Below are 13957 nucleotides of genomic sequence, written 5' to 3' on the forward strand. Positions count from 1 at the left end.
CAACTGTGTTTCATCATAGTGTTTCTGTGTAGATCAATAACAGAGCTGGATGTATTCCAAAAAGCTGTCAATTGTTTACACCTTAAACCTGAGGTTTTGTGCCAATTTTGCCTTTCAATGTGCACGAACAGCACCCAGTGAGAGCAATGCACATGCATCCACAGGCAGAAAATACCTCTTGGCAGGAGTGATGCGGTAGACAAACCCCACACTGGAGAGTTAAGGGTGCAGGAACAATTCTGGGCTTGGGAAACCCCACTGCCCCATGGAGGAGGGATGTGGAAGGGAGTCTCTTCAGCCAGGGCCGGCTCCAGGCACCAGCTTACCAAGCAGGTGCTTGGGGCGGCCACTTTGGAGAGGGGCAGCACGTCCAGCTGTTCGGCGGCAATTCGGCGGACGGTCCCTCACTCCTGCTCGGAGCGTAGGACGTCCCGCCGAATTGCTGCTGCAGATCGCGATCGCGGCTTTTTTGTTTGTTTGTTTGGCTGCTTGGGGCGGCCAAAACCCTGGAGCCGGCCCTGTCTTCAGCACAGCAGGATGGTAGGTGGAGCGAGACAGACCTGCCCTTGCTGCTGCAAAGGAACAATGCCAGGAGGGCTTTCCCAGGGGAGGTCTGCTGCACAGAGCCAAGAATCCCTACCCTGCTGAGGAGGCCCAGGGGAGGCATTAGCCAGACTGCCAGTAGTGGACTCCTGCCTTATGCTCAAGAGGGATCTTGAGTTGGAACAGAGTGGAGGAGGAGGGACTGGGTTCCCCTTCTGCATAACCGCTAAGCGGAGAGGCCCAACCACTGACAGTAGGACATAAAAAAGGAGACATGGTTACTCTGAATAAAAGTGATATCAGACATGGTTAAATAGGTTAAAAAACAAACCTTCGTTTAATGTGCACAGTACTTAGGAGGGGGAAAGAATACATCGTACTATGGCAATACAGAGAAAACACCATAACAGGCTCATCCATAGTAATTACTTCAGGCTACTCTTTCCAACCTCCAAATTCTCTCAAACCTATGCTCCTTTGTGAAATGCACACAGATCCATTTATCCGGCTGACTATATACCACAGACTGAATTCAGCCATTACTAGTTGTCCTGCTTATGGGTGTCAGACTCAGGAGCCAAGCACCATCTTCACACGCAGGGAAACAGGCAGGCTGAGATATGTTGAAACCCCTCACACAGAGAGAGCCTGTAAGTAAAGTGGCCTCATTGAACAGCGGAGCCTATGACAAATTGTCAGGGCATCTGCCTTAACTGTAACCCAAATGTGGCTCATCGGTGGGAAGAGAAGCCTAAAGCAGTAGAGATTGTGAGAGAAACTACGAAACTTATAAAACGCCATGTCCAGACCCAGCGTTTTATTTCATGTTCTTCTCAATCCAGTCCTTGAATGGAATTGCTTTGGTATAGCCAGTGTAGAGTTCTAGGCTGCAAGTTTTATCGTAACCCCAGCTCACTAATCCCATCAGGTGCCATTTTTGCTCAGGAGATGCTTTTCCTGGCAAAGTTATGGCTGCAATGCCTCCAGTCTCAGCAGGGCAGATGTTAGAAAAGGCAGTGGGGTGCTGCCTGGCACAGAACATGCTGTCAGTGATGATGACCTGGATTCCATTATCCTCATATTGCTGCTCGCACAACAGCGAGTCCACCATCTGAACAGCTCCCATGCGGATTGTATCATTCTTGTAGCTGGGATCCTTAATGTCAGCGAGTATCTTCCAGCCAGTAATCACTATTTTTAAATCCTCTGTGGATGGGTCCAAATCATGAGCAGATGCCAGGCAAATGGGTTGAACATGGCTGCTGATTTTGGCTTTGTCCAGGAGTTTTACAATGGCCATGTCGGAATCAAGCAATATGGGGTCATAGTTTGGATTCACTAGGATGGCAGAAATCTAGGAAGGAACCAGAGAGGGGAAAAATTACAGGATTAATAATGATGGACAATAGAAGAATGGGAAATCAGTGACAACTTTTCCATGATATTTTCACATTTCGTTTCAGATGATTTCGCACCACTCAAAGTTGCCTTGTCCATGCAACTCGGTCAAATCCTCTTTCAAATCAAAAACATGCAAAATACTCAAATGTGGTGTTTCAAAGACAACTTTTGCTTGGGATCAAATCAATTTTTACTGACAGTAAAAAGAAAGAAATCATGAAAGGCAATCAATTTTTCAACAACCATGGGCCCATTTTACAGTTACAATGAAATTGGAAGAGGGAAGAAGGAAATATATTTCAAGTAGCTTCACCTTTTATTGAGAAAACTTTGCCTAGTCCTTTAGTGGACAATGACTGACTGCATGTCCATTTCAGTCTGCCGAAATGTAACAGTGTCCTACAGCTGAACTAAAATATATCTTACTGAGTTTCTTCCAATAACTCACCACAAAAGAAACAGTTAATGCATTATGCAATATATAACTTTAGAGCCTAATCCTTTATCCCTTACTGGGCTGATAAGATGCTGTCAGAAGAAAATTCCAGGTAACAGGAGCAGAATAGGGAAAGACATTCCTATCAAGAATAGTAAAATACTCTGGAGGGGCAGAGGAAGATGTGGTTAGGTACCAAAATGAAGCAGAAAGTTGAATATAAAATAAAAAACAAAGCAACTGTATTTTATTGGAGAGAACATATTAATGAACTCAAAACTCAAAAAGAAAAACACATTTAAAACTGCTGAGTTTCTCTTGATTTTGATATGAAACCATTAGTCTGCCCAGATTAGCTTGGAAAATCAATTAACTCATCAAATTACTTTGATGAGAACTGGGCCTGAACTGTTATCTGTGGATCTGGAGTCAGATCCAAACTTCCCCAAAGTTTGGAGTTATTCAGATCTGGGGCTGAAATGTATAATGAGTTGATGGTCACAGACCAGGATCAGTGGACATGTGTCTCCCTCCCCAAAAACATAATCACCGGTTGGCATCTCTTTTTTTGGCAATCTCAGCCAAGAGGCCAATGGTTTAATGGGCTCAACAAGGTGAACTAGTCTATTCATCCCTGTTTGTCAGGAGTGAGGGATGTTAGTGGGATGATGTGCAGGGAAACTTGCAGTGCTGCTGAGCCTCCCCCCCCCCCCCCCCCAACAGTTCTGTCAATGAACATGAGACTTCAGGCTCCAGGAATGTCAAAACAAAAGTATGTAAATATATATAATACATATTCCTAAGAATGGGCTTTTTCCCTTCATTCAAGATGGACCACAGGGGTGGTCCAGGTCTGTATCTCTGTCAGCATTTCTCCACTCCCATCTGAATGCCTTACTCACCCGTAAGTTCTGGATGGTCTTCTCATTTCGGTCGTCGTCCCTGTAGAATTTCCCCAAGACCACTTTGAGTTCCGCTGTCTTGAGGACAGTGATCTTCCCCAAGTCAGTGACACAGTGAGCTGCCACCACCACGGTGCGCTCGTTCACCAGGGCCCCACTGCAGATCAGGATCCACGCCCCCTTCCGGAGGCTGATCTCCTTTACCCCATTGGCTTTCCGATAGATGGCTGCTTGCCAGGGCCATCTGATAGATGAAGTCTTTTGAAGAGTGATGTTTTCCGTTTTTCCACAGACTGTAAAAATATGAACCCAGGATGAGCTGATTCTTTTCCCTCAAGAATCGGAATGTGTCCACTTCCTGATTCCCAACTATGGTGCACCTTAGGGTACTAAACTTCATTGTTAGCACTAGGAAAATCTTTACCAAATCACCCTTGGATCAGCCTTGCAACATTCTACTCACTCACAAACACCTTGAGAATTTTTATGTTTAAAGGTGAATAAAATATTATTAGTTTTATTCATTCTCATTGGAATTTCTGGTAAAAGGTGGGAAGGTAGATTTTGCATCTGAACTAGTAACTTTCCATTACAATTTTGTAAGACTGCCCTATAACAACATAACGACATAAAGATATGAAAGAATCAGAACGACACCACAGTTATGTGAAAATTCCACCCTAAAACCCATCTTAAGCAACCACACAAGAATCGACCAGAAATGGGTCACCTCGTAGAAATGGGCTTTATGCAACTGAAGACTGAAAAAAATATTTCTAGATACTTGAGATGAGCCCAAACCAAAGCCCCAGTTCCAAAACCCTCTGAACGTTTGTTTGGATCTGAACTTTACAGTTGGCCCTATGCCAATAATGGGCTCTCCCAAATCCCCAGATTTGCTTAGCCCCTAACTCTGAACTAATTTGTACGCAGTTCTGAACTTTGCAAAATAGGCCCATCCTCAGCAGGACCGAGTAAAGGGAGTAGCCTCTTAAAAGTTCACTGGTTCCACTTTATTGCTTTTGGTCTGATATATCTGTAAATTATCTGACAAAGCACAGAGACAAGTGAAAAATGGAATTTGCTCTAAGTGGGACAGGAAAATGTGAATAATAGGAAAATGTTTCCAAATCATAGGCAAACTTTTGGTTATGTCTGTTGCTTTGCTAGATGATTAGAAAGCCTGCTGGCAAATTACAAAACTGAAAGCTTGACTCCTTGCTTGGTGTCATCAACAGAAGTTCCACTGAGGAGTAGAAAGAGTCATCTATCTTCCCAGCGTCATTGCGCCTTCTCGCCCAGCTGGGAGCACAGGCAGCCTACATTGTTAGGAATCTCCAATTATCTAAGATGAATACATGTCCCCCCAAGGAGATGTGCACTTCTTTTCTTCTTAACAACTCACTTGGAATGCATGAGGGAGCCCGCCCGCTCCATTTTCCTGTCTTCAGACAGGTCCTCCTGCTGCTTCCCAGGCGGCGGTAGAAGGGAGAAATGCAGTCATACTGAAGCTGAGTGTGCAAATGCTGGTACCCTGGAGGCAGATCTCCAAAGGGCAGCGTTGGCTTCTTGGTTGGATATATTTCGAGCTTCTGTTTGCTGAATGCAGAAGAGTAGAGTTGATGCAAAGGCGTCTCCCTTTTTCACCACACAAGAAACATGGGGAAATAATAATATGACAAAAAAGATCATGATCATTGCTTTATCACCAGCTGCGCTAAGTACCATTTAAAACATAAGGGCTTTGCTTATTTGCTGGAAGCACAAGGCAAAAAACTCTCCAACACAGTTTAGCAGAATTCCCCTTTTGCAGCTCAGCCTTTATATAGATGGGGGGGGAGGGGTTGTTTTTGTTTTTTTAGTTTACTTTTTCTGGAGTGTCTCCAGTCACATAGGAATATTTTGTGGATAATAGTTCATGTTATCACCATTTGCGAAAGACATGATGCTGCATTTTTAAATGGAAAAATTATACTAGAACTGGGTGTCACTATAATTAATTTTCACTAGAGAGGAGTTTAGACTCATTCTTTTTCTCTAGTGCATTATAATAGGCAGTATTGGGAAAAGATTCAGACTAAACCATGTTGATAAAGTAGCTTGATTTAGCAAATAAGAGAGATAATTACCATACCAGAGAGAATATATAATTGCACTAATCACTAAATTTTAGTTTAGGAATTGCACTGATTTGACGAAATATGGGACCTATTTTTAAAGTTTAAATGTGCTCTCAAAATGAAATTAACCATTCTGAATGTGTACTATGAACTTTAAAAGCTAATATTTTAAATCCTTCATTCATGAGAATTACATGATCTTTGTGAGAAAGCACTTGGAAGTACATGAAGGTCTGATTGCTTGTGGGGAAACCTATTGAAATCTGCAAAAATGGACAGGAAGTGAGTTTCCTGTGAGATTCCTGTTGCAGCCAGTCCAGCCAGAAATGCCTGGGGAATAGATTTTTCTCATCGTACTTAAGCTGTCTCTTTGGGACCATAAGGGATATATGCTTGTCTTATGTATGTGGATTACATGTGACACTCCTCAAAGCCAAGATACTAAGGCTGAGAGCAGTGGCAGTAAAGTCAATTTATTTTTTTTAAACAAGAAGAAGTCTGAATAGGAAGGATGGTCCAGTTGATAGGGCACTAGGTTAGGACTTCTGACGCCTATGTTCAGATCCCTATTCAGCTGCCAACTTTCTGTGTAACAGCAGATAAATCACTTTCTCTGCTTCAGTTCCCCAACTGTACAAATGAGGATAATACTTTCCTCCTGCATGGGGAGACAAATGCAATTAATGAGTGTGAGATGCCCAGATACTATGGTGATAGGGGCCAGATATGTTTCTTGGTGGCATTTGTGTTAAGCAGTGTGAATCTTTTAGAGGTGTGTGTGTGGGAGGGAGACTGAAGATATTGGTGATGTTTGCACTGCCTCTAAAAACATACAAGATCAGCACTGCAGAGTGACACAAAACCAAAAAATAATAATGATTATAAAAAAATTACTCTGAACATTACTCTGAATCCCCAGACAGATTTGGGTTGGGTTCTTTTTGAGAAATGAGCAGAAGCACAGGGCAGGCTCTGATTTTTTTCTGACTAAGCTTTCCCATCCCTATCCAGCCCAACTTCCTACCACATCATGTAGCATCTCTTTGAGTGATGGTGCCTACTGCAATAGACCACCCTAGGATGCCTTCCCCCTTCGCCCCCAGTTTCTTCAGTAAGACCCCACAGTCCCAATTGCAAAACACCATCACTAGCCCCAAGGAGTCTCTGGGGAACCCCTGCTGGCTGTTGCAAAGCTCACAACCCTAATTCTGGCTGCATCCCGTAGGGGGAATAAACGACAAACGTTCTTAAAATTGAGGCATTACAATCTCACCTTGACTGAACCTGCATTGGAAGCACTTTCTGTCTCACCAGGTCAGAGATCTTTGGCTCTCTGCAGGCTAGAAAAAATACAATGTTGCACAATCCTTTTCCATGTTCAGAGCTCAAATGTTATGGTTCAGATACCTGCCCACCTTTCCTGTCACTAGCAACAATGGACTGGATTAAGAGAAGAGGCAATAAGTAGATATAGTTATATGCATTAAAATATATGCGGTAACACCCCTGTTGGCTCTGTTATAGAGAGATCTGATGATTATGTTACTGTACGTTTCTCTAAACAAATGCTCACTGTTGGAATGATCATTGTTTTGTCTCGGATATATACATGGCAAGGATTTGTAAACCTGCCTAAATAAATAGTGATAGATAGATAGAAAGAAAAAGCTAGGATTCTCAGCTAGTCTCTTGTGGTATATTACATTCCCGGTAGACATTAAAAAGAGTTGATCTCTCTCTGTCTCTCTCAAACTCTTTTCAATGTCTACCGGGAATGTGATATACCACAAGAGACTAGTTGAGGATCCCAGCTTTTTCTTTGCCCCTAAAAATACTTTTTCTGTTGCTCTATCTATCTATCTCATTTGCCAGGCACCCATCCTTGTAATATCTGCGTTTATTCTGCCTTAGGCAGGTATAATAGTTTTAGCCACAGAGAGAGAAATTTCAGAGTAACAGCCGTGTTAGTCTGTATCCGCAAAAAGAAGAACAGGAGTACTTGTGGCACCTTAGAGACTAACAAATTTATTAGAGCATAAGCTTTCGTGGACTACAGCCCACTTCTTCGGATGCATCCGAAGAAGTGGGCTGTAGTCCACGAAAGCTTATGCTCTAATAAGAGAGAGAAATGACCACCAGTGCTTTTGCAGAGCAATAACTAAAAGACCACAGCTGATTATTTGCAATCTGAGTGAACTTTTGTCAAAACTGAATTAAAATATATAATCGCCATCTGCCTAGGCATACATGGATAATCCAGATGATTGGGCACCTGGCAAGAAAATAGTAGGATGTTACAGATAGCTGCCAACCTGTCAGCTTGTACACCCTTCTGAGAGGAGCCTAATTTGAACGAGCATAACAAGTTGGCTCAAATTTGCCTAAGATAACAGAAGGGGGAATCCCAGGACTTTAAATTATGTATATTATAATTATTTTGGGGGAAAATAGATATTTGATGGGTCCTTAATAATTCAGCTGATTGTGCCAAGATCTCTTTCCCTCCAGTAAAGTGGATGGACTGAGGGATTCCTGTTGGATGAGGTTCATCTGTATGTTTGAGAAGTCATACATTGTGGCATTCTACAGTATTTAGTTGCATTTTTGATTAATAACATATGTTAAATCTTGGGTAATTGTTAACATCAATCAAAAGGGTTAGAGGGAAAAGGTACTTTCTATCAATGGAGCACTTAACACAATGTGCGGCGAGGCTGTTTAAACCTTAAAATACAGAAAAAAAAAACCCAAAAGGATAAATACTTGTCCTTATAATATTTCATTTTGTTTAACAAAAATCTGTAAATATGTATTACAAAATTCTCTCTCTTTGGGGAAAAGTTTAGACAGTTCCCAATACAAATTCCTTCCTCTTGTCGTGGTTCCCATCACACATCTATTAGACCCTGAATCAGCAGAGCACTTAAACACATGCTTAAGTGCTTTGCTGAATGCAGATGGATTGCTGAACCAAGTCTTGAAAGACTGCAGACTGAAAGCCTGATCTTGCAAACCCTTACTATTGTAAGGAGTTCTGTTGACTAAGCCTGATTGCAAACTGGACCTTGTGAAAGTAAGGCTAATAATTCCTTATACACAATAGACCTTTCTTCATTTTCCAGTTCCCCGGTGGTCTTTGATTCACTGACCCTACCCATATCTGATCCCAATATGGGGGTAGGGAAAACAAAGGTATTGTGGGAAATGAGATAAATTCCTATACTTTCTTAAAGGAAGAAACTTCTGCTGGAATCACTAGCATTTTCCCTGGCTGAGTTCAGCAGCCAGAGAGAGTTGGCAGACTATCAGCTTCAGTATCACGTGCCAATCTGATTGAGCCATTTCACACACTTTTATTGAAGGTATTTAGAAAACAGATAGTTTAACCAGAAAATAATATACAAAACAAACTCCAGGTAAAACATATCAGTTTTTATGAGCTGTAGCAAAGAGACTGAAAACTACCTTTTATGCAGATTGGTTGTTTCCCTGACCACTCTCCCTTGTCTTGGCAGGTCCTCTGCTCATTACCACTAAGAACATATGAGTTGTTACAAAAGAAAGCAATGACTGTGCCAATTTTTGCATAGCGTCCGGTCATTAGCCCAGTGTCTTCCACCACTCTTCTGTAGCCATTGAATGGGCCACCAGGGTCTGAGCAGTTTTTTTCTTGTAGAACTAACAAGAAAAAAAAAGTAAACATTTTTCACAGAGAATTAATTGTGAGACCCTGACCATTTGACATTTCACGCAGACAATGCTACACAAATTATACTTAATTTACAATTATTTTTTTAAACTAAATGTGATACCAGGACTAGTCAGCGACAAATACTAAAGGGACAATGTCAATGTAGAAGTCTTAGCCTAGAACTAATAGCCATACTGCTAACAGCACCGTAGGTTTTTTTAAAAGCTGAAAGGCTTTAAACCGAAAACAATTTTAAAAATCTAATTTAGGCCTCAGTCCTATAAAAAGTTAGGCATAAGCTTAACTTTACACACAGTGAGTTGTTCCATTGGCTTCTACAGGACTACTTACAGTGCATAAAATTAAGCATATACATAAAACTTTGCAGGATCAGGGTCTTTTGCACCATTTTTCCTATTTTATTTACTTTCCACATTTCACTAGGTTTGAATAATGAAACTAGATTACTTCGGTTCACTTTTGTTTATATTCAGTTTCTTTTCTTTTCTCCTTCTCTTTTTTTTAGCATTAACATAGAGATCTTAACAATGCAGGGAAATACTGAAATATAAAGAACACTGATTTTCTCTGAAATAAAGAACAAACATCAAAACGTTCTTATTCACATTAGGTTCTGTCTATAAAAAAAACTTTTTTTCTTTTCTTCCTCAAGCCCCTCCCCATTTTTCTTTTCCCTTTATTTATTTTGTTTTTCTCCTACCCTTTATTGCTTTTTTGTGGCTTACAACTAGTTGAAAATGTTCCTTAAAGTGATATTTTCCCCTACTCTTTATTTTTTTCAGCTTTCTGCTGTTTGTGTTACCCATTTAGAAGCTCTGTAATAAAAGAATATCTCCTAATTATATTGTCCATTGGCAATCATTGACTTTTCCCCCACTGCTTTTCTTATGAGGCTGAAATTAATGTGTATTTTTTTGCATCATAGATGGGGTCAATGCAACTCCCATCTGTTTTCCTGAACTCGGCATAAGTCTTCATTTTGCCAGATACTTTCTGACTCAACAAAGCACTTAACCATATGACTAGCCTTAATCACATGCTTAAATCCATCCCTGTTCTGCACAGCTTAAGCATATTCTTTTTACATTAACATAAATGGGACTTAAGCACGTGATTGAAGTTAAGCATATGCCTGAGTGCCGTGCTGATTAGAGATGGACTTGATCACCTGCTTAAAGTTAGGCGCATGCGTAAGTGCTTTGCCAAATCAGAACCATATTGAAGAGGCAGGAAGAGGTGAAGCTGAGCTCCCTGACGCTCAGAGAGGGAGAGGAAGGAAGCTCTGTGCCTGCTTTTAGTTTAGTTCCATCATTCTCCCCCTTGCTTTACTCCTGTTCACATATCACAGATTAATTTCATTGCCTTCACAACACCTTGTGGCTGGTACATTGCTAGTGGTCATTGTGACGTTGTGCAGTCTATATGGTTTTATAAAAACATAATAAGAAGTGAATATAATGTAACTGGAATATGCTTCGTGCAAAAGGTCTCTTGTAAGGTATCATTACAAAGCTTATAATGTACTGAGTGTAATCATCTTATTTGTAGAAATGTACCACTCTTGTATCTAAAACTAAAAATATGAACTATAACTCTGAGGGCCTATTGTAATTATGCAAAGTGTGGGCCATTAATGGTGGTTTGGAATCTTGAGGACTCCCATTAACCAGGACCATTGTCTGCAGATGGCTGTGTTTACCTGTTAGTCTTCCTGTATATGTGTGTGCTGGCAAGTGAGTAATGAAGTCTTGCAGTGACATGTGATCATGTCACCTGAACTGGAATCCATCTTTAACCTGGTGCTTTTCCAGTGGGGGGGGAGGGTGGAAACCCAGAGGGACAAAGGGTTCCCGCCTTATGCAAAAGATATATAAAGGGGTGGAAGAGAACAAGGGAGGAGAGGCGCCATCATGAAGAATCCCCTAGCTACCACCTGAGCTGCAACAAGAGCTGTACCAGGGGAAAGAATTGTACCCAGGCCTGGAAGGTGTCCAGTCTGAGAAAAAACTTACTGAAGCATCTCTGAGGGTGAGATTATCTGTATTCAGTTTGATTAGACATAGATTTGCGCATTTTATTTTATTTTATTTTGCTTGGTGACTTACTTTGTTCTGTCTGTTACTACTTGGGACCACTTAAATCCTACTGTCTGTACTTAATAAAATCACTTTTTACTTAGTAATTAACTCAGAGTATGTATTAATACCTGGGGGAGCAAACAACTGTGCATATCTCTCTATCAGTGTTATAGAGGGCGAACAATTTATGAGTTTGCCCTGCATAAGCTTTATGCAGTGTAAAACGGATTGATTTGGGTTTAGACCCCATTGAGAGTTGGGCATCTGAGTGCTAAAGACAAGCACACTTCTGAGAGCTGTTTTGGGGTAAACTTATAGCTTTGGGACAAGTGATTCAGACCCTGGGTCTGTGTTGGAGCAGACGGGAGTGTCTGGCCCAGCAAGACAGGGTGCTGGAGTCCTGAGCTGGCAGGGAAAACAGGAGCAGAGGTAGTCTTTGCACATCAGGTGGCAGCTCCCAAGGGGGTTTCTGTGATCCAACCCGTCACAGTCATGACTCACAATGCCATTCCCATCACCATGTGATCTCACAGAAAGTCACAGAAATGGAGATGGGGAATTAAGATACCTGATGTGCCTGTCTATAGTTACCCTATCAATACTTGACCTGCCTACAGGCACTGTCCTGGGCTACCATCTGGCCTGTCATTCTGGACAGGAAGAAACCACACCACATCAGTCTATCCTTGTTGAGTAATGCAAAGAAATCACACCAAGGAGCCTTTTTTTGTACACTATTTTCCATAGTAGCATCCAGCATGGTTGCACCGAGTGGTTAGTATAGCCCTTGTATTTCAGAAGTACCTGAACTTCTCTGAACCAAGTAAGCTAACTGCCTCCACTTGAAAAGGGCCTTCTCCTATCTGACCCTACATATCGCTGACTTTGTGAGAGCACTATCATTTCTATGATGTCAGACTGTGACAGAAGTTAAGAATAGGGCTATGACTTATCTGACAGATTAAACAGAAGGAGAAGCCAGTTGGGAAGAACACGCTTCTTGCAACATAGATAGCTTCAATAATAGACAAGGCTAGAGGCAGACCAAGTTATAGACTAAAGAGGTGCAGCCAATGTCATCATAATGTTAGGCACACTGTCATAGACCCAACTCCAAAACATTTATTTCAGTTGGAGAATTTCTATCCATCCCAAAGGATGTCCTTAATTGTGCTTGCTGACCTCCAAGAGCTCTTATAAAGGAGTTCCCAAACATTCCCCAGAATATTTTGCATTGTTTTCCTCGGCATCTTTTCGAAAGCCCTACTCGAACCAGTGCAAGTGATTTTGGAATCTGGGAACAAAAGCTGTCCAGTGGGAAACAACTGAAACAGAAGCATCTTTGTGGAAGAAGAAATATATACATGACACTGTTTGGCTAGGGGGGTGGAAAAGAAAGATTTGGATCTTCAGTGGCAAATCTAAGGTTTGCCTTCATACTAGCAAGGCAACATTAACCAAAAGTATTTTTCTTTTTCTAGCATGACTATCCTGTTGCTATGTTACCCTGTTCTCCCCACAATACGCCACTTAATCACTGCCACAGAGTGCAACAAACCTCTTCAGAAGAAACATCAGATGCACAGTAGTGCTGGAAATAGCTATTCATTAATGCACAAGACACACATGGTCCTCTTTTGTATTTCAGGTTCTAGAATTGTGCAATCATAGTCCAAGCCCAGCAGTCTTTGCTTAGACATAGATGAAACGATGGGAGCTTTGCTTGAGTAAGGATTGCAGGCCTGGGCACCAAGATAGTAAATTAATATCCACCTCGGTGTCTTAAAAATACAGAAATGAAAGAACATTGTGTTAAGACATGGATGTGCCCAATTCCAAGTGAGATTTGGACATTCCAATATTTAAATCCCAATAGCTTGTTTTAATGACAATACAATGGATTAGGCATGATAAGAATCAAAACTTAAAGCAACCTTACCACATTCAGGATGATGTGTTGACCAACTCCCATCAAGCTGACAGTAGGCAACACGGCTGCCTTTTAAGTTGTAACCTGCGTTGCACTTGAAGTAAACCTGGGCCCCGTATTTAAAGTCATCTCCTTCCACAATACCATGAGCGGGAGCACCTGGAGTCCTACACATCACCACTGACAGTTCAGATATTTCAAAAAAATCCACTTTATTACAAAAACAGGACTGTGTTAGGAAGATTCTTTATGTAGAACATTAAAAAAATAGCTTAAAAATGGGCACAGGAGTCAAAATTACAAGACCAGGTACATGCAAGTTCTTTCAAAAATTCAGTGAGGTCCTGATTCTACAAACACTTATGCACATGCTTAACTTTCAGCATGAGTGGTACCATTCAGTTCAATGGGATTACTCATGTGTGTTAAGGGAAGCACATGCCTGAGTGTTTGCAGAACTGGGGCCTTAATTTGCTGAAACTGTCCCTGTTCAAAGTTCCCTCCATCTCAATAGGAGTTTTGAATGAAGTACCCTGTCAGTCAACAGAGAAATACTAGATATAATTTAGAACCTGGAAACCCCAGTATTGAAATTCTTTAAAATTCTTGTTTCAGCATTCATGTACTCTTTAATATTTCTCACTCACATCTAAAAGCATGTACAGCTGTGTTTTGTGGGGCCCAACAACGACCTTTAAAAATGGACCTTGTCATTTACCATAACGTAATATTTACCATTGCTACAGTATTTTCTATATTGGGATATACTGAAAAATCCCAATAAATTTAACTATTGCAGATAGTAAATGTTCAGGTCACAGCACTCTTTGTACAC

At 41.2% G+C, this 13957-nt stretch overlaps 1 protein-coding gene across 3 annotated transcripts in view; it reads right to left on the reverse strand.

Moving 5' to 3' along the window:
* Window positions 1-880: 880 nt before the first annotated feature.
* PAMR1 (peptidase domain containing associated with muscle regeneration 1) overlaps window positions 881-13957 on the reverse strand; it is a 65301-nt gene continuing 52224 nt past the window's right edge. For 2 of the 3 annotated variants that reach the window (XM_054026740.1, XM_054026741.1), the window contains exons 7-12: window positions 13132-13302; window positions 8868-9080; window positions 6676-6742; window positions 4688-4920; window positions 3283-3575; window positions 881-1897 (exon numbers count right to left, since the gene is read on the reverse strand). In XM_054026740.1, the coding sequence (XP_053882715.1) occupies window positions 1361-1897; window positions 3283-3575; window positions 4688-4920; window positions 6676-6742; window positions 8868-9080; window positions 13132-13302 (1514 nt within the window). In that variant the 3' untranslated portion in view covers window positions 881-1360. The remainder of the gene's footprint in view (window positions 1898-3282; window positions 3576-4687; window positions 4921-6675; window positions 6743-8867; window positions 9081-13131; window positions 13303-13957) is intronic. The other variant, XM_054026743.1, reaches the window with a different exon arrangement.

Source organism: Malaclemys terrapin, chromosome 4 (genome assembly GCF_027887155.1).
Source record: "Malaclemys terrapin pileata isolate rMalTer1 chromosome 4, rMalTer1.hap1, whole genome shotgun sequence".
NCBI classification, from domain to species: domain Eukaryota; kingdom Metazoa; phylum Chordata; order Testudines; family Emydidae; genus Malaclemys; species Malaclemys terrapin.